General features: G+C 36.4%; 1 protein-coding gene across 1 annotated transcript in view; it reads right to left on the bottom strand.

Annotated features, from left to right (window-relative positions):
* FMN2 (formin 2) overlaps positions 1–21,699 on the bottom strand; it is a 154,099-nt gene that overhangs the window by 67,054 nt on the left and 65,346 nt on the right. The window contains exon 9 of the mRNA XM_033512685.1: positions 1,865–1,926. Coding sequence (XP_033368576.1) covers positions 1,865–1,926 — 62 coding nt within the window. The remainder of the gene's footprint in view (positions 1–1,864; positions 1,927–21,699) is intronic.

The following is a 21,699-nucleotide window of genomic DNA, read 5'->3' as shown; positions in this document are numbered from 1 at the left end:
GGCTCTTCTTGTTCTCTGTTTGGTTTTTGGTTGTGTTTTTTTGTTGTGGTTTTGGGGTTTTTTGTCTGTCTTGTGCCCAAGCAAATATAATAAAGTTTGACTGGTCTGTTTTCTACTCAAAGCAAAGAAATACATTAGACATTTGAAAAATTTGAGTCTTTCCTAAGATTAGCGTATGGTATTTTCCTTAATCAGGAAATTTCCTAGACATTTTCTGTAATAAGTGAAGGTAATTATAAAATTAACACAATGACATTTGTCTACTTCAATGAACCGCAAATTTGCAAATAATCCATTATATTTGGATTCTGAAGTATATTAGAGATGACATTAAGTAAACATTTGAAAAGTATTAGTACATTATCAACATAAGAGGAATATTTTTTCAAACTAAAATAAAAAAAAATATTGTTCACTATAAGAGAGGGAAGTATGCAAAAACTGATTGTGACTGCAGTATCTATTCCATACTTCCCACAAGAAAATCTCTCACATTCAAACATATGTAACATATAAAATTAATTTGAATTTTTTGCATGCTAAAACTGTATGGCATGGGATATATCTGTACTGTGTAAGGATGCAGATTAAAAATAAATTAAAATAAAATACCATAGGCCCAAACAGAAATGCTGTAGAGAAAAGAAGACAAGTCTTCATAGAGATTTGGAGGGTTGTTAGAATAGGTTTTTTTCTTTTGACCTTCCCAAGCAGTGATGGGTAACCTAGTTCTTCAGGGATGAATAGTAAAAGCCCTTTCTAGCTCATGTCAGACTTCTGGATTTTTCTGTTTTGTTTAGCTCCTCAGTTTTTTCTGTAAAGTGGACTAGAGTTACTGTCTCTCTTTCTGCACCTCAAAGTGGATTATTTAGAGGGACTTAATAAACCATCAAATCATTCCAAAGCAGGTGACTAAAAGCTAAAGTGTGAAAACCAAATATCTGAAAGGTGTAAAATTAATTGACATTATCACAACTGCATGAGGGAAGTTAAGGATCCAGTACAACAGCATACATTGGCCTTCAATACTATTCTGTGGCTCATGGCTTTAGGTCTCATATTTCCAGGTTCTTTGGGGGGCAAAGAGAAAGCCTCCTCACTCTTTCCAGAGATGTCTAGCCAGACCTCCACATGTCCAGGCAATGCACCCACAGAAAGGGGTGATGTTCACTGGCCTCAGCTGAAGGCAGAAATATGCTCCTAAGAGACGTGATTTTGAATTTTTTTTTATGTGACAGGTTTTGTCAAGTTTTAGAACGTGCCTGAGCATATTCTGAATCTTTGATTTTACATACCTAGAGGTCAAATCTCTGATTATTACTATCAGACATTTATGAAGCCCTTGGAAGTTTATACTACTTTTATTTCATTACATTAGATAAATTTTTTCCCTTTCAAAGAGTTAAGCTTATTTTGGTGTAATCCCTGAAGCAAAAATAATTAAATGTTCCAGTTCCACAAAGAGAATGATTTCTGTTATCAAAACTCTTTTTTTTTTTAATTGAACAGTATTTTTATGTTAGTGAAATTACAAAATGAAGTGAAAGATGCGGAGTGTAAAGTTTGATACCATTGAGCAAAGACTGCCACACCCAAGAAGCAAAAAAATGAGCAAAACAAATGTCTATTTAGTAATCTAGAAGTTGATCGTGTTACTTATGTAGAAATACATGCACTTCATAAAACACACAATGGCAATAAATGCAATTAATGTACTTGGCATCATTGCTTTTGGGGAAAATAAAGACACTTCAAAATAGGACTTGTTCTACAAGCTTTCTGGATGTTATTGATGCCAAGTAAAAATACCTTCACATGGATACACAATATTCCTATATTTTATGGACTTCCTCTGATTACTCACATTCTCATACAGGGCTTGCAGTGTCTCTAGGTCAACCACAGAGTTGTCCAAGTTCACAACAGCTATAAAAAAGAGAAAAGAAAAAAGAGTTGTTCAGGATGATAATCCACCTGTGAAAGAAAGACTGGTCACAATACTCAGCAACATTTATAACCTACTGGTCATACAGCTTAAGGGTTTTAACTTTATTAATGCCTTGAATAGTGCCGTATCTAGGAGTATAGCTAGAAACCTGGCAGAGCCAGGTGTCAAGTGTTAAAGAATTCATCTCCCTCCCCCCAAACACACAAACATGATCCCATGAGTATGGCCATAGTCAGAGATCAGAGATAAGCTTTACATCAGACTTTCATGGTCCAGCTGAAAGCATTATAAAAATTTGTAAATCTGCACCGCAGCCACACACACACACTCACACAACAAAGCTCATTCCTGTCGCTGGTTGACTTCAGCCTTAAACTCATTAATCCATAAGTCAGCCAGTTAACTTCAAAACACCTGACAAGGGTCAAGTCTTCTATGCACTAAGCCGACACATTTAGTATGGATACAAAATATGCCCTTCCTGTTCCCAACCAATTCTGGCGCCACACACGCTGTATTTTTTTCAGCATCAAAAAACACCAGAGGAACAGCTCAAAGAGACTGATTTCTACCTACCTAACTCAATTAAAAAAAAAAAAAAAATCATCAAGAGGTACGCACACTTAGAGAAGGAACCCTGAATCCCCACTTGTTATAGAAACATTTTATAAGGTACAGGAAATATTTGTGCTAACTACTGAAAAATCCTTCTCACCTAATACATTTATTTTTCAAATAGTGCTTTTCAGTCTTCCTCTTTCATATTTTTGCAAGCACAGTGACCCTTCATTTAAAAGCTATATAAATCCAATTTTCCTCATCCATATTTACATCTTGAAATTTAGAATGTTGCACTAGAATATGTAATAGCAATAAATAATTTTTATTATAATTGAATAATTTTTACTATACTATACCAGTCTTTTCCTACTTTGCACTTCATTAATTTGTACTCTTTTTCTGTAATGGGCTTTTTTTTTGTGTGTGTGTGTGTGTGGTGTGTGAGTGCACTTGTACAATAAGCTGAATAATTCCCTAGGTGAGATTAATCTAGAAATTGAATCATTGATCAGAGATAGAGACCCAGCATCAGGTTATTTTTTGCCCTATAAATCCATGTCCTTAACTGTCACAGAGAAATTCTGTATACACCTAAAGACTACAGAATATAATTCAAGCTCATGTGTTTTTGATTGCTCTAAAGCACCTAGAGATAGCACTCTGAGTCTGGGACTCATCATGTTTCCCCTTTCCAGGCCTGAGACATAGTTTTAGTTGCAGTATAAGAACATTATAAACAAAAAAAGTGTTGACCTTGACTAAACTAAGCAGGTCACAGTGTATCTCTACGCAGGGCAAAAAGCTAACTTCTAGGACTCAACCAAGAAATAATTTTCTAAGCCTTTATTTTTTCAGAAATAATATGATTTTTCTACATTTCCCTTACCAGAAAGAAATATAGCAGATAATGCCAATGGAACAGTTAACAGTTCAGGAAGCAACAGGTTTTTCATTTTCTTTTGGGATAGGGGGTGCATGCAAAAAGCTGCTTCTAATTATTTGGGGTATTTTTAAAATTCCCTCCCCCATCCAAGTGTAATTGTTGCAACAGAGACTTAAAGGTGCCCTCTACACAAGGCACGGTATAAATACATAGTATTTAATAATCCCTGTTGCTCAATAAGATTATCTGCATGCTTAAAAATGTGCCAAATTTGCCTTGTAGAACTGGCCACTAAAATTAGCATGCAAATAGAAACTGGGTCTAGATAGGCTTGAGAGCTCTACTTTAAGAAAACACTAACATCAAAGCCTATATACAAACAGATTTATTAAAGCCAGGATATATTATGAAACTCGATTTATACTATCTAACATTTCAGCACTTTTATGCTTAGGCAATGTTTGCATACATGAACACACTCACAGCCCTTCAACTATTTACTTTGAATTGTGGCTGTCTTCTCCCTACTCCATCCCCCTTCCTTCCAGAGACTGTCCACTCCTGCGCTAAGAAATTTAACATAAAAAGTGCCCTGCCTTTTGCTGAATGTTAAGATCACCCACGGATTACTCAGGGAGCAATAGAACACTTTTGTTTGAATGCTTGCAGGAGATAAGAGAACGCCTGGCAAACACAATGGTGCCATGTCTGTGTACTTTCAACAAAACAGGTATGCAGAAGAGTGTGCATACTTCAGGGAGCTGCTTAAAACAAATCAGTCTGAGACAAGGACATGGAGAAGTTAGATCCTATGATATATCCTTCAAGTCTCCTCTTCCAAGGAGAAATATTTTTCTATGTGTTTCATCTAAACCTGTATATGTCCATAAGTAGCACTCCAACATCTCACTAGGATTTTTCCATGTTCACCTTAGGTGTGCTCCCCATACTCTGAGGAGTCAGGACATGAGCTTCTGTTCATAGGCAAACCTGCAGCATTGCCTTACAGCACATAATAGCTGGCAAAAGAAATCAGAACTATTGTATATTTAATTCCATTATCTAGACAATTTGAACTGAAAAAGACAATGATGTTTCCTTATGCAGCCAAGCTTACTAGTTAAACATGCCCCCTTACAATCAGCATGACGACACAAACATCTAACCAAAGGATTCCATATGTGGTGGCAACAGAATGATGAAACACAGACAAAGATCCATTTCCTCGTGTGAAAATATTTTTAGCCATGCAGCAATTCCAGTATACTTTGATGCAAACAACTGGAGAAGCATTTGCATCAGTCTTGCAGTCGCTGGATGTTTTCACCCATGTCACTGGTTTAGAAAGTGATTTTTTTCTTGTTTCAAAGCTGTCATTGAAATTTCCTGGCCTTGACTACTATGAAAGTGAAGAATAACTATTGGCTTTTGCTCTAACAGAAAGAACTTTAATCACATCAGACCCAGGAATTTAGTTCTTACTGTCAGGATCTCACAGTTTTGTTATTTTCTTGCATTCCTACTGCCGCTGCTGCCAATGAAACCAGCTTCAGTTTCAAGCCCTAACACTGTAAAATTATTTGATGTATATATATAATTGTGTATATATACATATATATATAGCTAAGATTAAATCAAATTTGAACCAAGTACATCCAGATATGCACAAAAAACCCCCAAAATGGAATTCCAAATCAACAATTTTTTTTTCTATTTAAGCAAGCCAGGGTCAACATATGACTACGAAAAATCCACCCAGTAAAATGAGGCGCTGGGGGTCAATCACAAATGATTCGTTGATACTATAAAGGACAGAGAAGAAGAAATTTCAAAGGATTTGTAGCCAGATTAAAGGGGTCAGGGAACTATTGCTGCTCCTCAGCTTTCCTGGTATTTTCACTGTTTTGGTCACAATGTACATGGAAATCTGACCTGGTATCTTTGTGACAGAAATTATATCTAATGGCAGAATACAAACATTTTAGCAGAATGGAAGAGTTTCCTTTCAATTCTGTATTTCTGCAATATAAATTGAGTAAAAATATATACATGCAAACTCACATTAGAAAAGCCAATTTAGATATTAGATTGAAGCTAGAAAAAGAAAAACCCAAACAGAAAGAAAAATATTTACTATTCTTATTAATATCAATTGATTTGCAACTGTATAAGTTACATCCCCTGACAGGAGGATATGTTGCTGGTAAAAAGTGAGTTTAGGGCACATGATAGTATTCAGAAGCATTTTTGAAGTGAAAACTGATAGATCTTCTTCCATATACACAGAAGGCAAGTTAGAACAGAGACAATTAAAAAAAACCCCAAAAAACCCACCAAAAAAAAAAAATCACAATGATAAAGCAAAATGCAAAAAATAAACCAAACAATAAACTATCACCACCCTCAAGTCTTCAGGGCAAGTCAGTAATCAAGCCAATAAGATCAAACGTTTTGCCAGCAAATGTAATCCTGAAGAGAAAAGGTATGAGTAAACACCATCAGCAGGAAGCTGTAGGATGCCCAGTGTAATGTCAGGAAGACTGTAAAACAAAGTTGCTGGACTTTTTCCTTTGTTAGACAGATCACTGCTGTGGATATTCATTTATCTAGGAGCACATGAACTACCAGCTGCCACTAAACCAAAGCCGATAGGCAACACAGATACAACTAATCTACATTTCCCTGCGGCTATGAATTTAAATCCACCAATACTACCACTTACATACAGCTACCCAGTCCTTGGAAACCCAATTTTGTTTCAAAGTCCAAAACTTTGGAATTTCCTTTTAAAATGAAAAGGCCAAAATTCAGTTTCCCACTGAGTAGAATTTCAGAATGAAAAAAAGTGTTATAAACCAGACCCTTTGGATCCAACTTTTGTGTCATAAAACTCTCATTAGCACAATCACATATGGATGACTTTCAGAAAACTGGTATTCATCTGAATTCTTAGTCTTAGCTTTCCCTTTTCTCAGGGCAGGTTTCAAATCACACTCCATTTCTCTGGCCTTTCCAAGTATACTTCCTAAGCTTTTCTGTCTCTGGACTCCATCTAAAATTGTCTCCTTGAAACCTCCTGGAAGCACTGCTGTCTCCTAAAAAACTGACTCAGCATTTTCCAAATCCTACTTGACTGATAACAGATTAGAGTTTAAATCCTCATAAAGAAGCAGTAGCTGGATTAAAACCACATCTGAACCTGTACTGCCCTGCTCAGATCCATCCTTCAGGGAGACACACGTGCAAACCACCCATCCAAGTCCTTCCTGCTGATTTCCAGCCCAACTGACTTCTCCGTGACTCTCCAAAAACCAAGCAGTATTGCTTCAAGAGACCACTCCTTTTTCCCTCCTGCACATCTTTGCCTCCTCACTTGCACATCTGCTCTCTTTCTCCAGAAAAGCACCAGGAGCTTCTGCAAGACTTCACAACTGCTCTGACAAATGGCAGAAACAGATGGTCAGTACAGCAATACACAAAGGGAGATCTATTCTTCTTCGCTGAGTGAAGGACCTCCTGCTTCTGCAGCAACTAACCACAGTACTCTTGCCACATAGTTCTGTGTGTGGCACACATCTGGGGGGTTCTCAGCTGTTACACCCTTCATGAGACTCTAACATGAAAATTACAGGATACTCAGAGGTTCCAGCTTCCATGGTACTTTTTCCAGCCTTTGATCCTCAGGTATTTCTGCTCCACTGAAACTATCTGTACCCCAAGAATATTTACTGTAAGCTGAAGAGTGAAAGAAACTGAAAAGGCATCAACCAATCTTGCAACAAAAAACCGACTCTGTTGTTATTAAGAACCTATATCAATATGTAGAAAATTAGAAACAGTAAGCCTTATATAACTAGAGTCTCAAAATTACTACATTTTTTTTTTTTAGGCAGAATGGTATGATTAAAATTCATTCATCCAAATTTCACAGGACTTACTCTAAATTATCTAAAAAGGATTATTTGCAAGATAAAGGTGGCACATGAGTAGGTCCCATGTGTCACTTTGAATGATCTTCCTTGAGTTATTATTTCAGAGTTAATTAAAAACAATAGCCTCCTCAAGAAAAATGTGCAGGCAGTAAATTGAAAGTGGTCAAAATCCAACCCCATTAGAAAACTAGCATACCGGTAACACCTTAAAAAATTGAGAACTTTGATACAAGAAAAACAAATCAGATGATACATAGATTGATCAACTTACGCTTTTATCAACAAACAAAGAAAAAGAATAGATACAGAATATGTATAGAATTGTTCTGTGAATACAGAATGGAAGTCTTCTCTGACAGGTGTCTTTGGTGGAAAATGCAAGAACATGACACATACAAAAACAAGCAAACCAGGAAAAAAGTCTTAAGGCAGACAATTTCATCAGGTTCATTGGAAAGACTGACAGCTGAACTGCTCCATTCAGAAGTAGAAGAAAAAACACCTGCATCAGTGTCCTCATCAACAGAAGAGCTAAAAGAGCCTAAGAAAGTGATCAAAATGCAATGGCTTCTTTTGCTCCTATAAAGATTATGTTTGGATGTAATATGAAGCTACTTGCAAAATAAACCCAGATTTACATCCAATAAATACTTACTATTTATATTTGAAAATGAACTAATCTGCAAAACAGTCTCTTATTGGTTACATAGAAAATCCACAACTCCAAAACTTCATATCCCTTGGTTCCCCCCTCCTTCACACACCCACCTCCCAACCCTACCCCCTTCCCCACTGTTTTCTTCTTTTTCCCCCCATGTCACTTTTGGCATCAATCATCTAACATGAACAAGGTCATATTTTTATCTGTAATAGTTCAACAGCTTGACAACTAATGTTATTTTTTTGGGATTTTTCCTTATCTTAAGTAATAGAAATGTGAATCTCCAATGCAGAAAGTTAAACCCCAAATGGGGCTTTTTGAAATAAAGGCCGTGTTTACACAACAGTGCTAAAACCTTATGTCCCTAAGCAATGCAAAAATATTGCAGCAATCACAAGGTCAAGGGTCATGACTATATAATTTTTAAAGATCCTGAGAAAATAAGTGGAAGAAAAGAATTCTTAAACATAACTTGCATAACTTTCAAACCATCCCCCCCACCCCCACTGAAAATTGGTAGGTGGGGTATAGCCACACTGAGTAAAGTTAGCATAAATTAATAACTTCATATTATTACTTACCTTCTTGCCCTCATTACCTTTGTGATATATTTGTCTATTAAGACAAAGTCTCCATCCTGACAATGTTAAAGTGCACAAAGCACAAGGGAGACTGGAGCTTAAGCACAGATACATACAGCATGGATCAGAGGCAAGACACCACTTAGAACTGCTTGCACACAGTTTTACTGTAGCAGTAATTCACCTTGATCTAAAGCTGGTGTAAGAAACCAGAACAGTAAACAAAATTTCCAAGCAGAAGCTATGGATTGAGTTGTTGCTTCTTGAGTTGAGTGTTTTTAAACAACTTAAGAATTTTAAATACCTTCAAGAACATGCATTCACCTATCTAGGAAGCAGTAAAATAAGAATCAATTAAGCATGAATATGTTTTGCAAAACGTGAAGTAACAAAACTAGGAGACTTCATTGAAAGGAGTGAATCTTTGCCATTATTTTTCTCTTATAAACATAACTCAACTTTTAGAGAACTTTAAGACAGTTGTCTTGTTCCCTAACTTGTATCGCTTATATAAAAACTGTACCAATAGAGGTTTTCTACATATATGTAAATATATATTCACACATACAACAAAATATATCACCAGCTTTTATATAGCTGTACACAGTTAATATAAACAGTTACATTACATACATTTCAAACAAGTGCCTACTTTGTTAAGGACAGCAGTTACTGATTATGTGAAGTCAAACTTCATACACCTATACAGTTTGTTTACAAAAAGAGTGCAAGTTCAGCTCATAGAGAAGAAATATATTTTGTTTGACTCAGTATGTCGCCTTCTTGTCTAGGCAGGAAAAAAAAAGTGGAGAGCAATGCTGTAATCCTTTCAGAATAAAATGTTTAAATACAAACATGATTGCCATTGTAGACTGTTTAATTTAGAGAGATTGTATTTCAGTTCTGGCTTTGAGAGGTTTGCTGATTTGACTATAGAGAGTACTTCAGTGCTTATCTTAATTGTTTAGATAAGATTTGTTTGAATTTGGCAGGTGAAAAAAACATGGGTGTGGGATATAGGAAGGTTGGGAAAAGACTGGCATTTTACCAGATTTTGTGTATTTTAAACTACAGTGCATAGAGGAGCAAACAGTCTCAATGAACCTGCCAGGGGCTGCCCATCGGGGAGTGAATTTGAAGTGCGAGACTGAGTGGCAGGATTCAATATTTTACACAGACTGAAAAGGGTCACTATGATAACTCCCAAAACATTACTTAAGGCTTAACATAGTACACAAATGCAAATTATATAGGACACATTTAAATAAGTTTAAAAACACATAATCACGATCCATTATTTTACTTGGGGGTTGTTCTCTAGGTGAATGCCCTGACCTTTAAATGTTATCTTTAAAGCATTTCAAGAACAGGAATTCAACATATAATTAATATTGGCATATTGGTATATTTTGTATATAAGAATTTCTGTTACTGAAAATATAATTGCTGCTATAAAAAACCCCCAATGCTCTTGGCATTTATTTCAGTATCAGTTTGTACTAAGCTTTTTCACTTTCTGGTTAAGGTAGTACAGCATGCCACAGGCATTTCATTTAGAGGTTCTCAAAAGAAAGCTTGTCATACCTGTCAAGTATGTATTTTTTTGGGGTAGACTACTAGAACATGATATCTGAGAAATATATTTTGGGGATGTTTACGTGTCAGTATGTATTTACAGTGCACACTATAAAAACAAACTGTACAAACACATCAGCTCCAAAACCACATATGCAGTAGGTCTGGCATTGTGTATCAACCTGTCTGAAGACAGACATGACCTGTAGCTTTAAATTCATGATTCAGGTGACATAAAATTTGGGCTTCCCGTATGTTAAGCTTTTCTTTTAGATCCATATAGGCTGAAATGCCTTTCAATCTTGGTTTCAATGGCATCAAGACCAGGAGTTCCACAGGTTAATTGTAGCAGTGATTGTGTAACTGGAAGACATTAGCAAGACTTAGCCGGAATACAAATAAAGCTTCAGGCTTCAAACTAATTGTGACTTTGAATTATATGTGGATTTTTTTCAGAATTCAAATTTGCTGGTTTTTGATTTAATCCCACCTAATCTGTTTCTTTTAAAATAGCTCACAGCAAACAAAGTCATTCTCTAACTCTGAGAAGTGTAGTCCATAAGCAAAGAGACAAGCTTTTTATTTCTTGCTTTAGGGAGTTCATTATAAATTATAAATTCAAACAAAGTGCAGGAGGGAGGAGGAAGAAGAAGAAATGTATTTGGAACCATGCAGTAGTGAACTGCTGTATTTAATAAAGTTATCAGGGCAGATACCCAGCACACATTTTTTTCTCTGAATAATAGATTCTGTGCAGTAAGCAACTAACTTGGGATCTTAGCTTTTTTTCTCCTCAATTTATCCACAGTTAGTGCATAGTTAATGGGTCTCCTAGTGCGTCCAGTTGGCAATTTAGAATACTTACATAAAATTATTTATCAAAACTAAATGAGTTAAAAACTGCCCAGCTCATAGATCTGAAATTGTAATTGCTCTTAAACATTACCACAAAGGAGAGAGTATCTTAGGTTTTCATAGGACTCTATGCTCAGCTTACTGCCAATATCTTTATCAACATTTTAAAGAAAGATATTAAAAATAGTGATTAATCCTCAATGAAACCCAGGTGGCAATGTTAATGAGAGACCTGCTCTCTGCTGACCAGACCAAAACTCACCCAAAGAACTGCTTTGATTGTACTCTTTGCAATCAATGACTAACCTAACTCTCAAGGAATTCGGCCAGAAGCTAAAGCAATTTTTGGACTTGAGTTAGAACCGGTGTACTATCAAAAAAAGACCAACAAAGGAGATAGCAGAATAACCTCAAGAACTTGTCTCTCTATTGAGTTGCTTGATCTATTTAACTTACACAAAGAAAGTTAAGAAGCTACACGATTACATACCTGCATGACAAGATACCTGCAAGTAGATGGCTTTGTAATTTCACAGACCAAAAGCATGAAAGAATGAAGGGTATCTACAAATTAATCTGGCAAATTCACTATGGAAAGCATATTTAAAGTGCTAAAAGTGAGGGAAATCAACCTTTTGAACAATGTTTCATGGGATATGTTGACTTCTCCATCACTTAAAGTATTTCTATGAAATCCTAGACTCACCAAAGCCAACTGCAAAACTTTCAGCAACTTCAAAGAAAGCAAAAGGTTGAAGGGTCAGAATTTCAGCTGGAACGCAAGATCATTTATACTGCTAAAATGTTCATATTTATACAGACTAATAGCCTGAGGCAGAAATTAGCAGGCAATATTACATAACTTGCCTTATTCAGTAGCCAGACTAAATGTTTAGAATGCTCTTTCTAAAAAACCTACACTTGAGCTGCATGTCTGCCCCTTGCTAGGTCTCTCTGAAATTCTCTACCATCTAATCTTCTGTAACATCACCTAGCTTAAATCATTATACACACACCACATGGAATGTTGCTGTTTGATGATTTACAACAGAAAGTACTGCAAGTTCCTTTAGCCATGAAGACACACATTATCATTCAGAAATGAGCTTTTCCTGCTAATGGTTTCAGCTAACCAGTTGGGTGTGATACCAGTGTCCATAGGGGCAGAATTAGTTAGGACGCACTGTGTGGAAGTGTATAGGGTTTCAAGCATTGTGCAAAGCCTATTTTGTCCTCATTTGCCTATAATTGCTGTACAAGCAATTGTTTTAGTCACAACTCAAAATGCAAATTTTCTTGCTCAAGAATTACAAAAACAAAACATTTGAGAGATTTCCTCTCAAATCTAAATTTTTCTTTCCTTCTGTCAAATGGTGGTAGTATCTCACTGAAAAAAAAACTAACTACTCTCAACTAATTCTCCAAATCAAATTAAAATTTTATTTTTGGCACTGCAGAAAGCATATTAGATGCTGCTTAGTATTCTACATGTCTGCCCTGTCTGATGTCTGGGTAAACACACCAGGGATTTCATCGTATTAAGGCACGTTAAGCCTTTCACCAAATATTCTGAAGCTAGAGCACTAAGGAGCTACAGATGCTAAGAAAGTGATGTAATGATCTTGTGATCTTGTGACACCACGTTTTAAGTGTGGTGGGATTATGAAAATAATGCAAAAAGATTTTTGGCTAGGTACATGACAGATGACACAGCTTTACTAATTCAAATCACAATACTGTCATAGCTGAGCACAGATGGATGCCTGTATATGGTTTAAGTTCCATCTTTTTTCACACTCCAAAGCATTTCTCAAAAGCTGGTATTAATTCAAGGAAATAAAGGCTGGGATAACAAAAAAACACCAAATGCCCATGTACACAGAAAACCAAAATACATACATTAGAAGAAAAAAAAACCTAAAAGTTATTTGCAACCATTATATATACAGTAACATAACATATGTATATATTTTACAGTCTCAAAATTAACTTTGGCCTACTGAGGACTTTAAGATTATGGGAGGCAGTGGATGTTGTCCCAGTTCAATAACAGTGAGCTATATTTTGTATCTAGGTAGCAAAAGTAATTGCAACTTCCCTAAAAACAGAAAACACATTACACTGAAACAGAACTTAACACCCATTGCTTGGGGAGGTCTCATGTGAAACAGCAGAACAGAAATTAACCTGATCTTTCATTGCCTGTGGGTAACAACAAAACAAAAGACAAGAAAGCAGTAAGTAGGAGAAATCCAGGTACCTCAAAGTGACAGGTACAGGAACACCAACAAACTGACTGCAGCACGGGGAGCAGTGGGCACTCAGACTAAGCAAAGAACATAATTTCCCCGGCACTCTTTCTTACCCTCCCCTATCATGGATGATTCATAGACACAGCAAACAAGCCCCTCTACCATCTTCGCATCACGCTCTCTCTTCCTTACACTGGGAGCTAGTTTAAAGGAGTTATTCCCTGGGTGAGCACTGTGCCGAGAGGCAGCGCCTCGGAGCCGCAAGGTCGAGCGCCTTGCCCGGCCGGGCGCCTCCCGGGCGCTGCGGCAGCGGCTCCGCTCTGCCGGCGGCGGAGCTCCCGGGGAGGGAAGGGAAGGGCGGCGGAGCTCCCGGGAAGGGCAGTGGAGCTCCCGGGGAGGGAAGGGAAGGGCGGCGGAGCTCCCGGGGAGGGCAGTGGAGCTCCCGGGAAGGGAAGGGCAGGGCGGCGGAGCTCCCGGGAAGGGAAGGGCAGGGCAGGGCGGCAGTGCGGGCCGCTGTTGCCACCTGCTGCCCGAGCGAGGAGCCGGGCAGCGGAGGAGCGCGGAGCGGGCATCAGCGAGGGAGGCGAGGCAGAGCTCAGGTAAGCCGAGCTCAGCGGGGAAAGGCCAGGCTGTGTGGATGATGCGTGTCCCTAGAGTCACCCAGCATCTGCAAAGTGAAGATTTGTATTCACTGGCGGATATAATGACTGTTCCGAGCGGAACAGAAGGACGATAATCGCCGTGACCCAATGGAAAGCTGTACGTGGTGCCACAAAGGGTTACAGTGGAAGAGAGGCAGCGAATACTGAAGGGAGCATTGGCCGGGTTAGATAAAGCAACTGGGTGTAAAGGATCTACCGCGGTCCCCGTGGGGAAAGTTTACACCTAAATAGAAAAAACACAGTCAGTGCTCTCTTAGAGATCACTCAACAAGCATCTTAATAATGACTCCTGAATGGTCTTTTACCATTTATGTGTAAACCAGTGTGCCACAGAGGAAACATAGTAGCCTAAGGTTTAATCTGCTAACCATATTGCTTGAGCCATCATTAGCATCTAAATATTATAGCATCAGAGTTATTACTCAAAGCAGCTAGGCTGATCTACCAAAGGAGGCAAAGTAACACTTGATCTACTTTGAATAAAGTACAAAGCAGTTGAAGACACCAAACCAGCCTTTAACGAAATTTCTCTGCAGGATGAGGGCATAAGATTTTTAGGAGTAACACCATAAATTTAGATTTCAGAGCAAGAAATTAGCTTAAAATGAGAGGATAGTTGAAAGCCCCCAAAAAAGGTTGAAGGTCAGAAGAAAGCTTAAAGATACTTCATTAGAGTCACAGAGAAGAAAAGTCAGCTGATTAATTTATAAAGCATGCTTTTCCCTCCCTTGTCTTTTCACATCCCAGTCCTTCCTCCTCAATCACATATATGATTAAGTATAAGAGCATGGGAGACACCTGTAAATAAAAGATACTCTTCAAAAGTGGAAATCAGCCAAAGAAAACAAAAAAGCAAAGTCTTGGAAGTTCAATGTAAATTGGACAAGAACAAAAAGGTCTAAACCCAACTTGCCAAATGCATAAAGCTAGTAATAAAACTGCTTTCAAACACATCACATGTATGAAACCTGACAGGAAACAGCTGGGCATGCAGATAATCTGGCTGTAAAAAGAGCACAAAAGAAAGAGAATCAAAAAAGGTTAAACAAAGTATTTGTGTAAGGATTCACAACCACAGAAAAGGTCAAAGAGGTTCTAAGACAAGTTCTGTACTTCTCAAGTGATATGTTTTGGGCACTGCCTCAAATTGAACAAGCTTCAGAACATACAAATGAAAATTTTAAAAGGATTCCTCAGATGATACTGGAAACTACAAACCAGTCAATCTGATTTCTATGCCTGGAAAATGCCTTTGTATTGTATTATATAGAAGAACAGGTTTTTTAAAGAGCTTAGAAATAACTACAGGTTAGAAAAAACACAACAATATAATGAGAAAGCAAGGTACTACAATTTGTATACTACAATAGTAGCCGCTCATGAGCAACAAATAAAGAAGTACTGCTTTAACAGTGTGTCCACAAAGGCCCAGGTAAGAATGATCAGGTTAATACTGGATTTGTAAAAGGCTCCTCACTACTCTTACCTAAGGTTTCAGAAAAAGTTATTCTGTTGTATAAGAGGAAACATCTACTTGGATGAAAAGCACTCAAACTGACAAATCAAAAAACAACAATAAGAAAACCAAAACTTGCTAAAAAAAAAATCAATAATCAATTACTGAAATAAATGATTAGCTTTCAAAGCAGAAATTTGCAGCAAAGAAGCCTTACTAGGATCTCTAAGGTTACTGTGCTGTCTAATGAACATAAGGCATCAATGTTCCCAGAAAGTAACACCAGTTAAAAGCTGACCACAAACACAGATAAAAGGCTCTCTCAAATATTCAGTGTCAATACATGCAAAGTAGATGGGAAAAAAGAATCCAGACTGCAAATGTCCTGTGATGCATACAAAATTAGCAACTGCTACCCCAAAAAGACACTCAGATTTTTTTCGTTTCCTGAAAACATAAGCTCAAAAATTAGCAGCAGTGAAGGGCAAACAAAATATCAACAACAATACAGAAAAAACAGAGCCTGAAAGAAGATGATGTGACATCTTGACAAAGGCATATGGTTCACAAAGATCTTGAAAGCAGCACACAGAGCTAGTCAGTCACCTCAGTGGCAAAGAGAAGAAAGAATCGTGGACTATAGACAAGGAAAAATCAAAAGGACAGATAAAATGTATGAAAGTTCTTCCAAATAAACTTTTCAGTTTGAAGTGAACTACTGCAATAAGATAAGAGACCTACAAAAACTACATTATGAGCGGTCATTGCCACTCACCTTAGCTTTTTATTTTTATTTTATCATTATCTGTAGAGATCAGGTACAAAACTAGATAGATCTCCACTTGGTGAAATGTAACATAGTTTTAATTGATTTTTTAAAAAAGACTAATAAAAATACAATTATAGGTAGACTGAATGTAAAATAAAAAGTTTTACCTATTTTTCTTGCGATGATACTAAATCCCCATTTTAACTACCTTGTATTTAAATTGTTAGTAGCTATATAGATATAAGTGGCATTAATTTTTGAATGCAACTTTTTTTTATGTGTAAATGTAGTCAAATCTAACAAACACATCTAAAATCACAAACTATCGTGGCAAACATACTTTTTTTTAAACCTTTTGATTTAATCAAAAAATATGTAGCTGCATTATTGGAAGTTCTTGATTAATAGGGATTTCTTAATTTTAATAATTCTAGAATCTCTGTGTAGTTAAGCAATGTATAAGAGTATGAACAGCAGAAAATATCTCTGCTATAAAAGAGACACAAGGTGCTCTTTTTCTCCCTCCTGCCACCTAATTTTTACATGGTACATTTCACATGCTAGGAATTTTGTAATCATCCCTCTTCTAAGTGAGTACACAGTACACAAATGAGAAATAACAGTACTGTTTTTTTTTTTTTTCTTATGGGAGAAAAGAACATTCCTGAAACTTTTCTTTAACTTTCAAAGTTAGGTCAGACTTGCAAGAAAAAAACCCCTGGTTTCAACTGAAACAACAGACAGACAATGCAGTTACATTTTCTTACAAAACTTCTCTATTAAATTACATTCATATGTTCTTAACAACAACAAAAATCTTTAATTATCCAAACTGTCCAATGTGGCAGTAATTAGTCTCTGCTGATTCAAATATTACGAAGAAAACTCAATATTATTTTCCTCATTTAAAATCCTAAACTTACATTCTTTAAAATGCATTTTGCATTATTAAAAAAAAATTGTACAATTCCACTTGTTTTTAAGTGTAAATTAGAAAGATATATATGACATAAAACCTTCAGTTCCTTTTTTGATGAGACTAATATTTCTGTCCTTCATTATCTTGATGTATTGTCCATATATTAAAAGGAAATTATAATTGAAGCTGTATTTTTCCCTTAACAACTGCTGCTATTGCTTTACTGACCTCTGGGCACTCTAAATTAAGTTTCATAAAATCTTAGAAGATTGAAAGAGGACTAGAGGCACATTTTAAATACACAGGACCTTCACCCACAGCTCAGGGGTTTATGCCACATCCATTGGAAGCTCCATGGGAAACTCCACATGTCTCCAAGGAGCTTTGCTGTCCTTTCTCCCTGACTGCATCTGCCAGACAAGGGGTCTAAAATCACTGCTCAGTACAGAACCCTGTGAGCATAATAACAGCATCAAAGCAATAGAAGCACCTGCAGCAATACATATGTGTGACACTCAAATTTAACTCCAGCCTGTATTCTGTAATAGTCATTTTGTGTATTCCATTGTTTTCCTTCCCAATAATTTCCCAACAGTTGCTTGTAAAGTAATTATAAGTGAATAAAACATGTAAGCACACCACCTAACAGCAGGCATAATGGAATGAATATGGTAGCATAAAGTCAAGAAGAAATAGAGAAATAAGACTCAGAGTTACGGCGTGAAGTTTTGAGGAAGTGCTAGTACACAAGACCAAAAACTGCTGTATCAAACCAATCTATTTGGGTGTGTCTATGAAGGCTCTAAATAGGTGTTGGAAAGGCCATCAGAGGGGAAGTTTAAACTATAATCTTTTAAGGTTTTTGGGTGTTTGTACACACAATATTTGATTAGGGAAAAAAGAGAAACATTTAAAGAATTTCAGTTCTCTACTAATAAACCAGAAGTAACAGGTAAAGTTTCAGACTTTGTAATTAACATGCACTAACTGCAATCACTTTATCATTAATTTAATAAAGAAATACAGACTTGCCAGCTAACAGAAAAAGGATCTGCATATCTTCCTATAGTCAACATTTTCCCCCATAATTTAAATGGGCAGAAATAACAATTCTGGGCAGCAGATGTACTTATACTTTCTAATATAAGAACTAGAGTAGACTATAGAACTATGAAGTGGCCAGATAACTTGATCCAATCACAAATTGTTTTGTCCTCATAACTTGTTTAATCAACAAGATGTCTTTTAGGAATGTACTGAAATATTTGTGAAGAATGGGTACTGTAAGTTTCAAATGATTGGGCTTGTGCACACACATTGTTGTTAGGATAAATAATGCTCAGATCACCTTTGGACTCTCTATAAAATAAACTAATCCTGAGTCTTATTTCCCAGATGTTCAGTCATTCTTTCCTGATTGCTTTCCATTTAGAGCATCTCTTGGACCCAATCTCTGTGGTAGTTCAACACATGAATAAATCCTGCTCAGAACATTGAAATAATGCAGTGTAAGAGACATTTTATCATCCTTCTCTAGTGAAATAATTTAGTTAAGCCTTTGACAAAGTCTCTCCTTGCTCATCATTTCTACATGTCAGCATGAGTGGTCAAGTAAGAAAACAAACCCCATTTTTTCTCTTGTTCTTTTGTCACTAATACTCAAATACTAAAGAATAAACATTTCTTTTTCTTGCTAACATTTAAAGTATGTTCACTTCCTGCACATCTGTCTTGAATTCAGGGCAGAAGATATGTTTGTTGTTCAAAGTTGTACTGCTGTTAGCAGAACAAACTCTGCTGCAGATACAACTTCCAGTAAAATAAGCTCAAGTCATGATTACAAGGTTGGTTTTTACCAGCTGTTAGGTGAATCCTCCTGCCCTTTCTGTAATTGTTTTTCCTATTTAATTTTTTTTTTGTTTTTTTTTTTTTGAGGCCTGCAATAGTGTCTTGGCCTTTACTTTCTTCTCCCCCCTGCAGATATCAGAGTGGGACAGGTAGTTCCATCAAGTTGTGCATACTACCAGTGTCTCAGAGAGGGGGACAAAATGACTTATTAAATGGGGAAAACGAGAAGTAATTCATAATTCAGAGCCAAAAATTTCCAAACTACTTCCAATAGCACGAGGGCAACCACAAGGTGCTATGCGAAATTTTACAGAAAAATAATTAAGAGTATTATAACAACACAGTTTCTGGAGTGACAAACCTTGTTGAGAGAAACTTAATGAATTGGAAAAGATAACAGACAACTTCAAAGGACAAAGAACTGCATATGCCATTTTTTGGGAAACTTTTACTTTCAACATTTACAAGGCATGCTTAGAACCAAGACAATTTTCACATGCCAAGGAATAATTTCCATATATGAAATAAATGCTAGATTAAAATCTCACTGTGTAATAAATTTAATATTTTGCTGCACAACATACCAAATTTTCCTTTTTTCCTGGCTGACATCTTCAGTTTAATTTTTTCCTTCTATTTTTACACACACACAGAAGAACTTGCTATTCTTACAGCACTGATTACCAGTTGTAAACACAGAGGAAGATAACACTGTTTCTTTATAAATAAGGGGTCTGGGGTAGGCACTGACAAACTTACTACCTTCATCATGGCTGCAATTTCAAACTGATGTATTTCAAGTGCTGACAGACAACTTGAACAAAGATACCTTATTTACCAGACACGGTCCCTAAATGCAGACACAGGCTTAATGTGTAATTATATTTTAATGTACAGTGTGTTCATCATAGGTTACTCTATGCAGTTACACCAGAATCTTGTATCCCTAATCTGAGCACACTTTGCATCACTGAAATGTTAAGAAAAACCCCTCCAAAATATTGATGTTAATCTTCAAGTCTTTTCTCTAGGAAGAAAATCTGAACTATAGAGGAAAAAGAGGTAAGAAGTGCTTGTTTGGCATTTCTCAAGTTTTGGCCATATCATGCAGCCAAATACAGCAATATTTCCAGTGGGAACATAACACTGGATAAAGGATATTTGTGGTATAGAGAAAATTCAAAAGCAAGCAAAATGCCTGGATAAAGTGTTTTGCATAGTTGATAGATGATTGCAAAAAAAAAAGGCATCAGTAAGACCTTGTGTGAAATCAGAGAAACCACGAATACTCATTTTTGTGCTAATAACAGAGAAAGGGCACTGCAACTAAAGAGACCAACATTTCTTACAGTTCCAGCCTTGTCTGCATAAAGTAGATGGGAGTTCTGTTAGCAATTAGAATCTACTAAAAAAGTCCCCACAACAACAAAAATTAACCTAGCAAACTCTGAAGCACTACTAGAAAGATACACTAGAGTTCAGAAGAAACATGCTCTGATTATTACAACTACTCCTTCCACACTATAAAAATATTTTAAAAGCAGACAGGCTCTGGGTGTTTGTCTTACTAAACCTATTTCCAAAGCTGGAAGCAGACAAATGCAATTCTACAAGCAGACATTTTACAGCCATATAATAAAAGAAATCTGTTTAAGAGGCATTACAATATACTGAGATCTTCTATTAAATGCCACACCTGATCAGATATGCAGACAATATTTCATCATTATTTTGTATCTTAAAAAGCAAACAGAACTACACCAAAAACACCAACTAAAGAACAAAATATTTTACAAGACATTAAACACAACATTTGACCAGGTCAAATTATTTTAAGGTCTTTGTCTAAACACAATATGATTTAAAACTTGAAATCCTAAATTTATTAGGTGGATTAGTACCCAGCATAATTGTTTACCCTTCTGCTCATGTAGAACTTCAAAATTTTTCAAAAGCACCAGAAAAATATAACACAGTGAGCTTGCAAAACAGGAAATGGAATATCCCTCAGCATGGAAAGTTTCTCTCTCCTTCTGGGTGCCTTTCTGAGGCCAGTAAAAAAACAAAACTACATTTCTGTGATTTGCATGAACACTGCATCCTAAAAATATGCTTTATGTTTGATATAAGATTTGATATAGGAATATTTACAAGAAAGCTGCAAGTTGCCTAGTACCACAAATTCTCAGTAGGGAGGTGGGGGAAAGTTTCATTTGACTGGATTCCTTGTTTATGGAAAACAATTGCTTGTAAGGTACTGAGATATGTGTAAATTTACATGTCAGTGTACTTCAAACATGGAAAAACCTCAAGACCACTACTAAAGCTCTGGGCCAGGAGACAAAGAACACTGATCACATTTTTTACTGTATTCATTGTCATACAACTTAATGTATAAAGATGCAAATGCATCAACTGACTATTTTTGTTAATGCAGGCACTCGATCATTATTTGAATTTTTTTTAGTACATTCTTGTTAGTACATTCAAATTGCAGCAGAAAATCCTAAATGTTATAACACTGAAAAATATGTAAACCATTTGTTTTTAATAAGGAATTAACAACACTGTGTACATGAAGGTAAAGCTAAATACTCAGGATTGTGATTCTGTAATTTCGGCATGAGCTCTATGGTTAGAGACCTCTGCATGGGGTGACTGATGCCAGAAATACTTCTGGGCAATATCTATTTTCCTTGCCCCCACCATGCAAATTTATTTCCTGCTCCTCACCACATTTTCTCCATGCCTATTTTATGTTCCTAAAAAAATATAATAAAATAAAATAAAAAATTCT

The sequence above is a fragment of the Parus major genome, chromosome 3 (assembly GCF_001522545.3).
Source record: "Parus major isolate Abel chromosome 3, Parus_major1.1, whole genome shotgun sequence".
In the NCBI taxonomy this organism is placed as follows: Eukaryota; Metazoa; Chordata; class Aves; order Passeriformes; family Paridae; genus Parus; species Parus major.
This window is presented reverse-complemented; position numbering and strand designations above follow the sequence as displayed.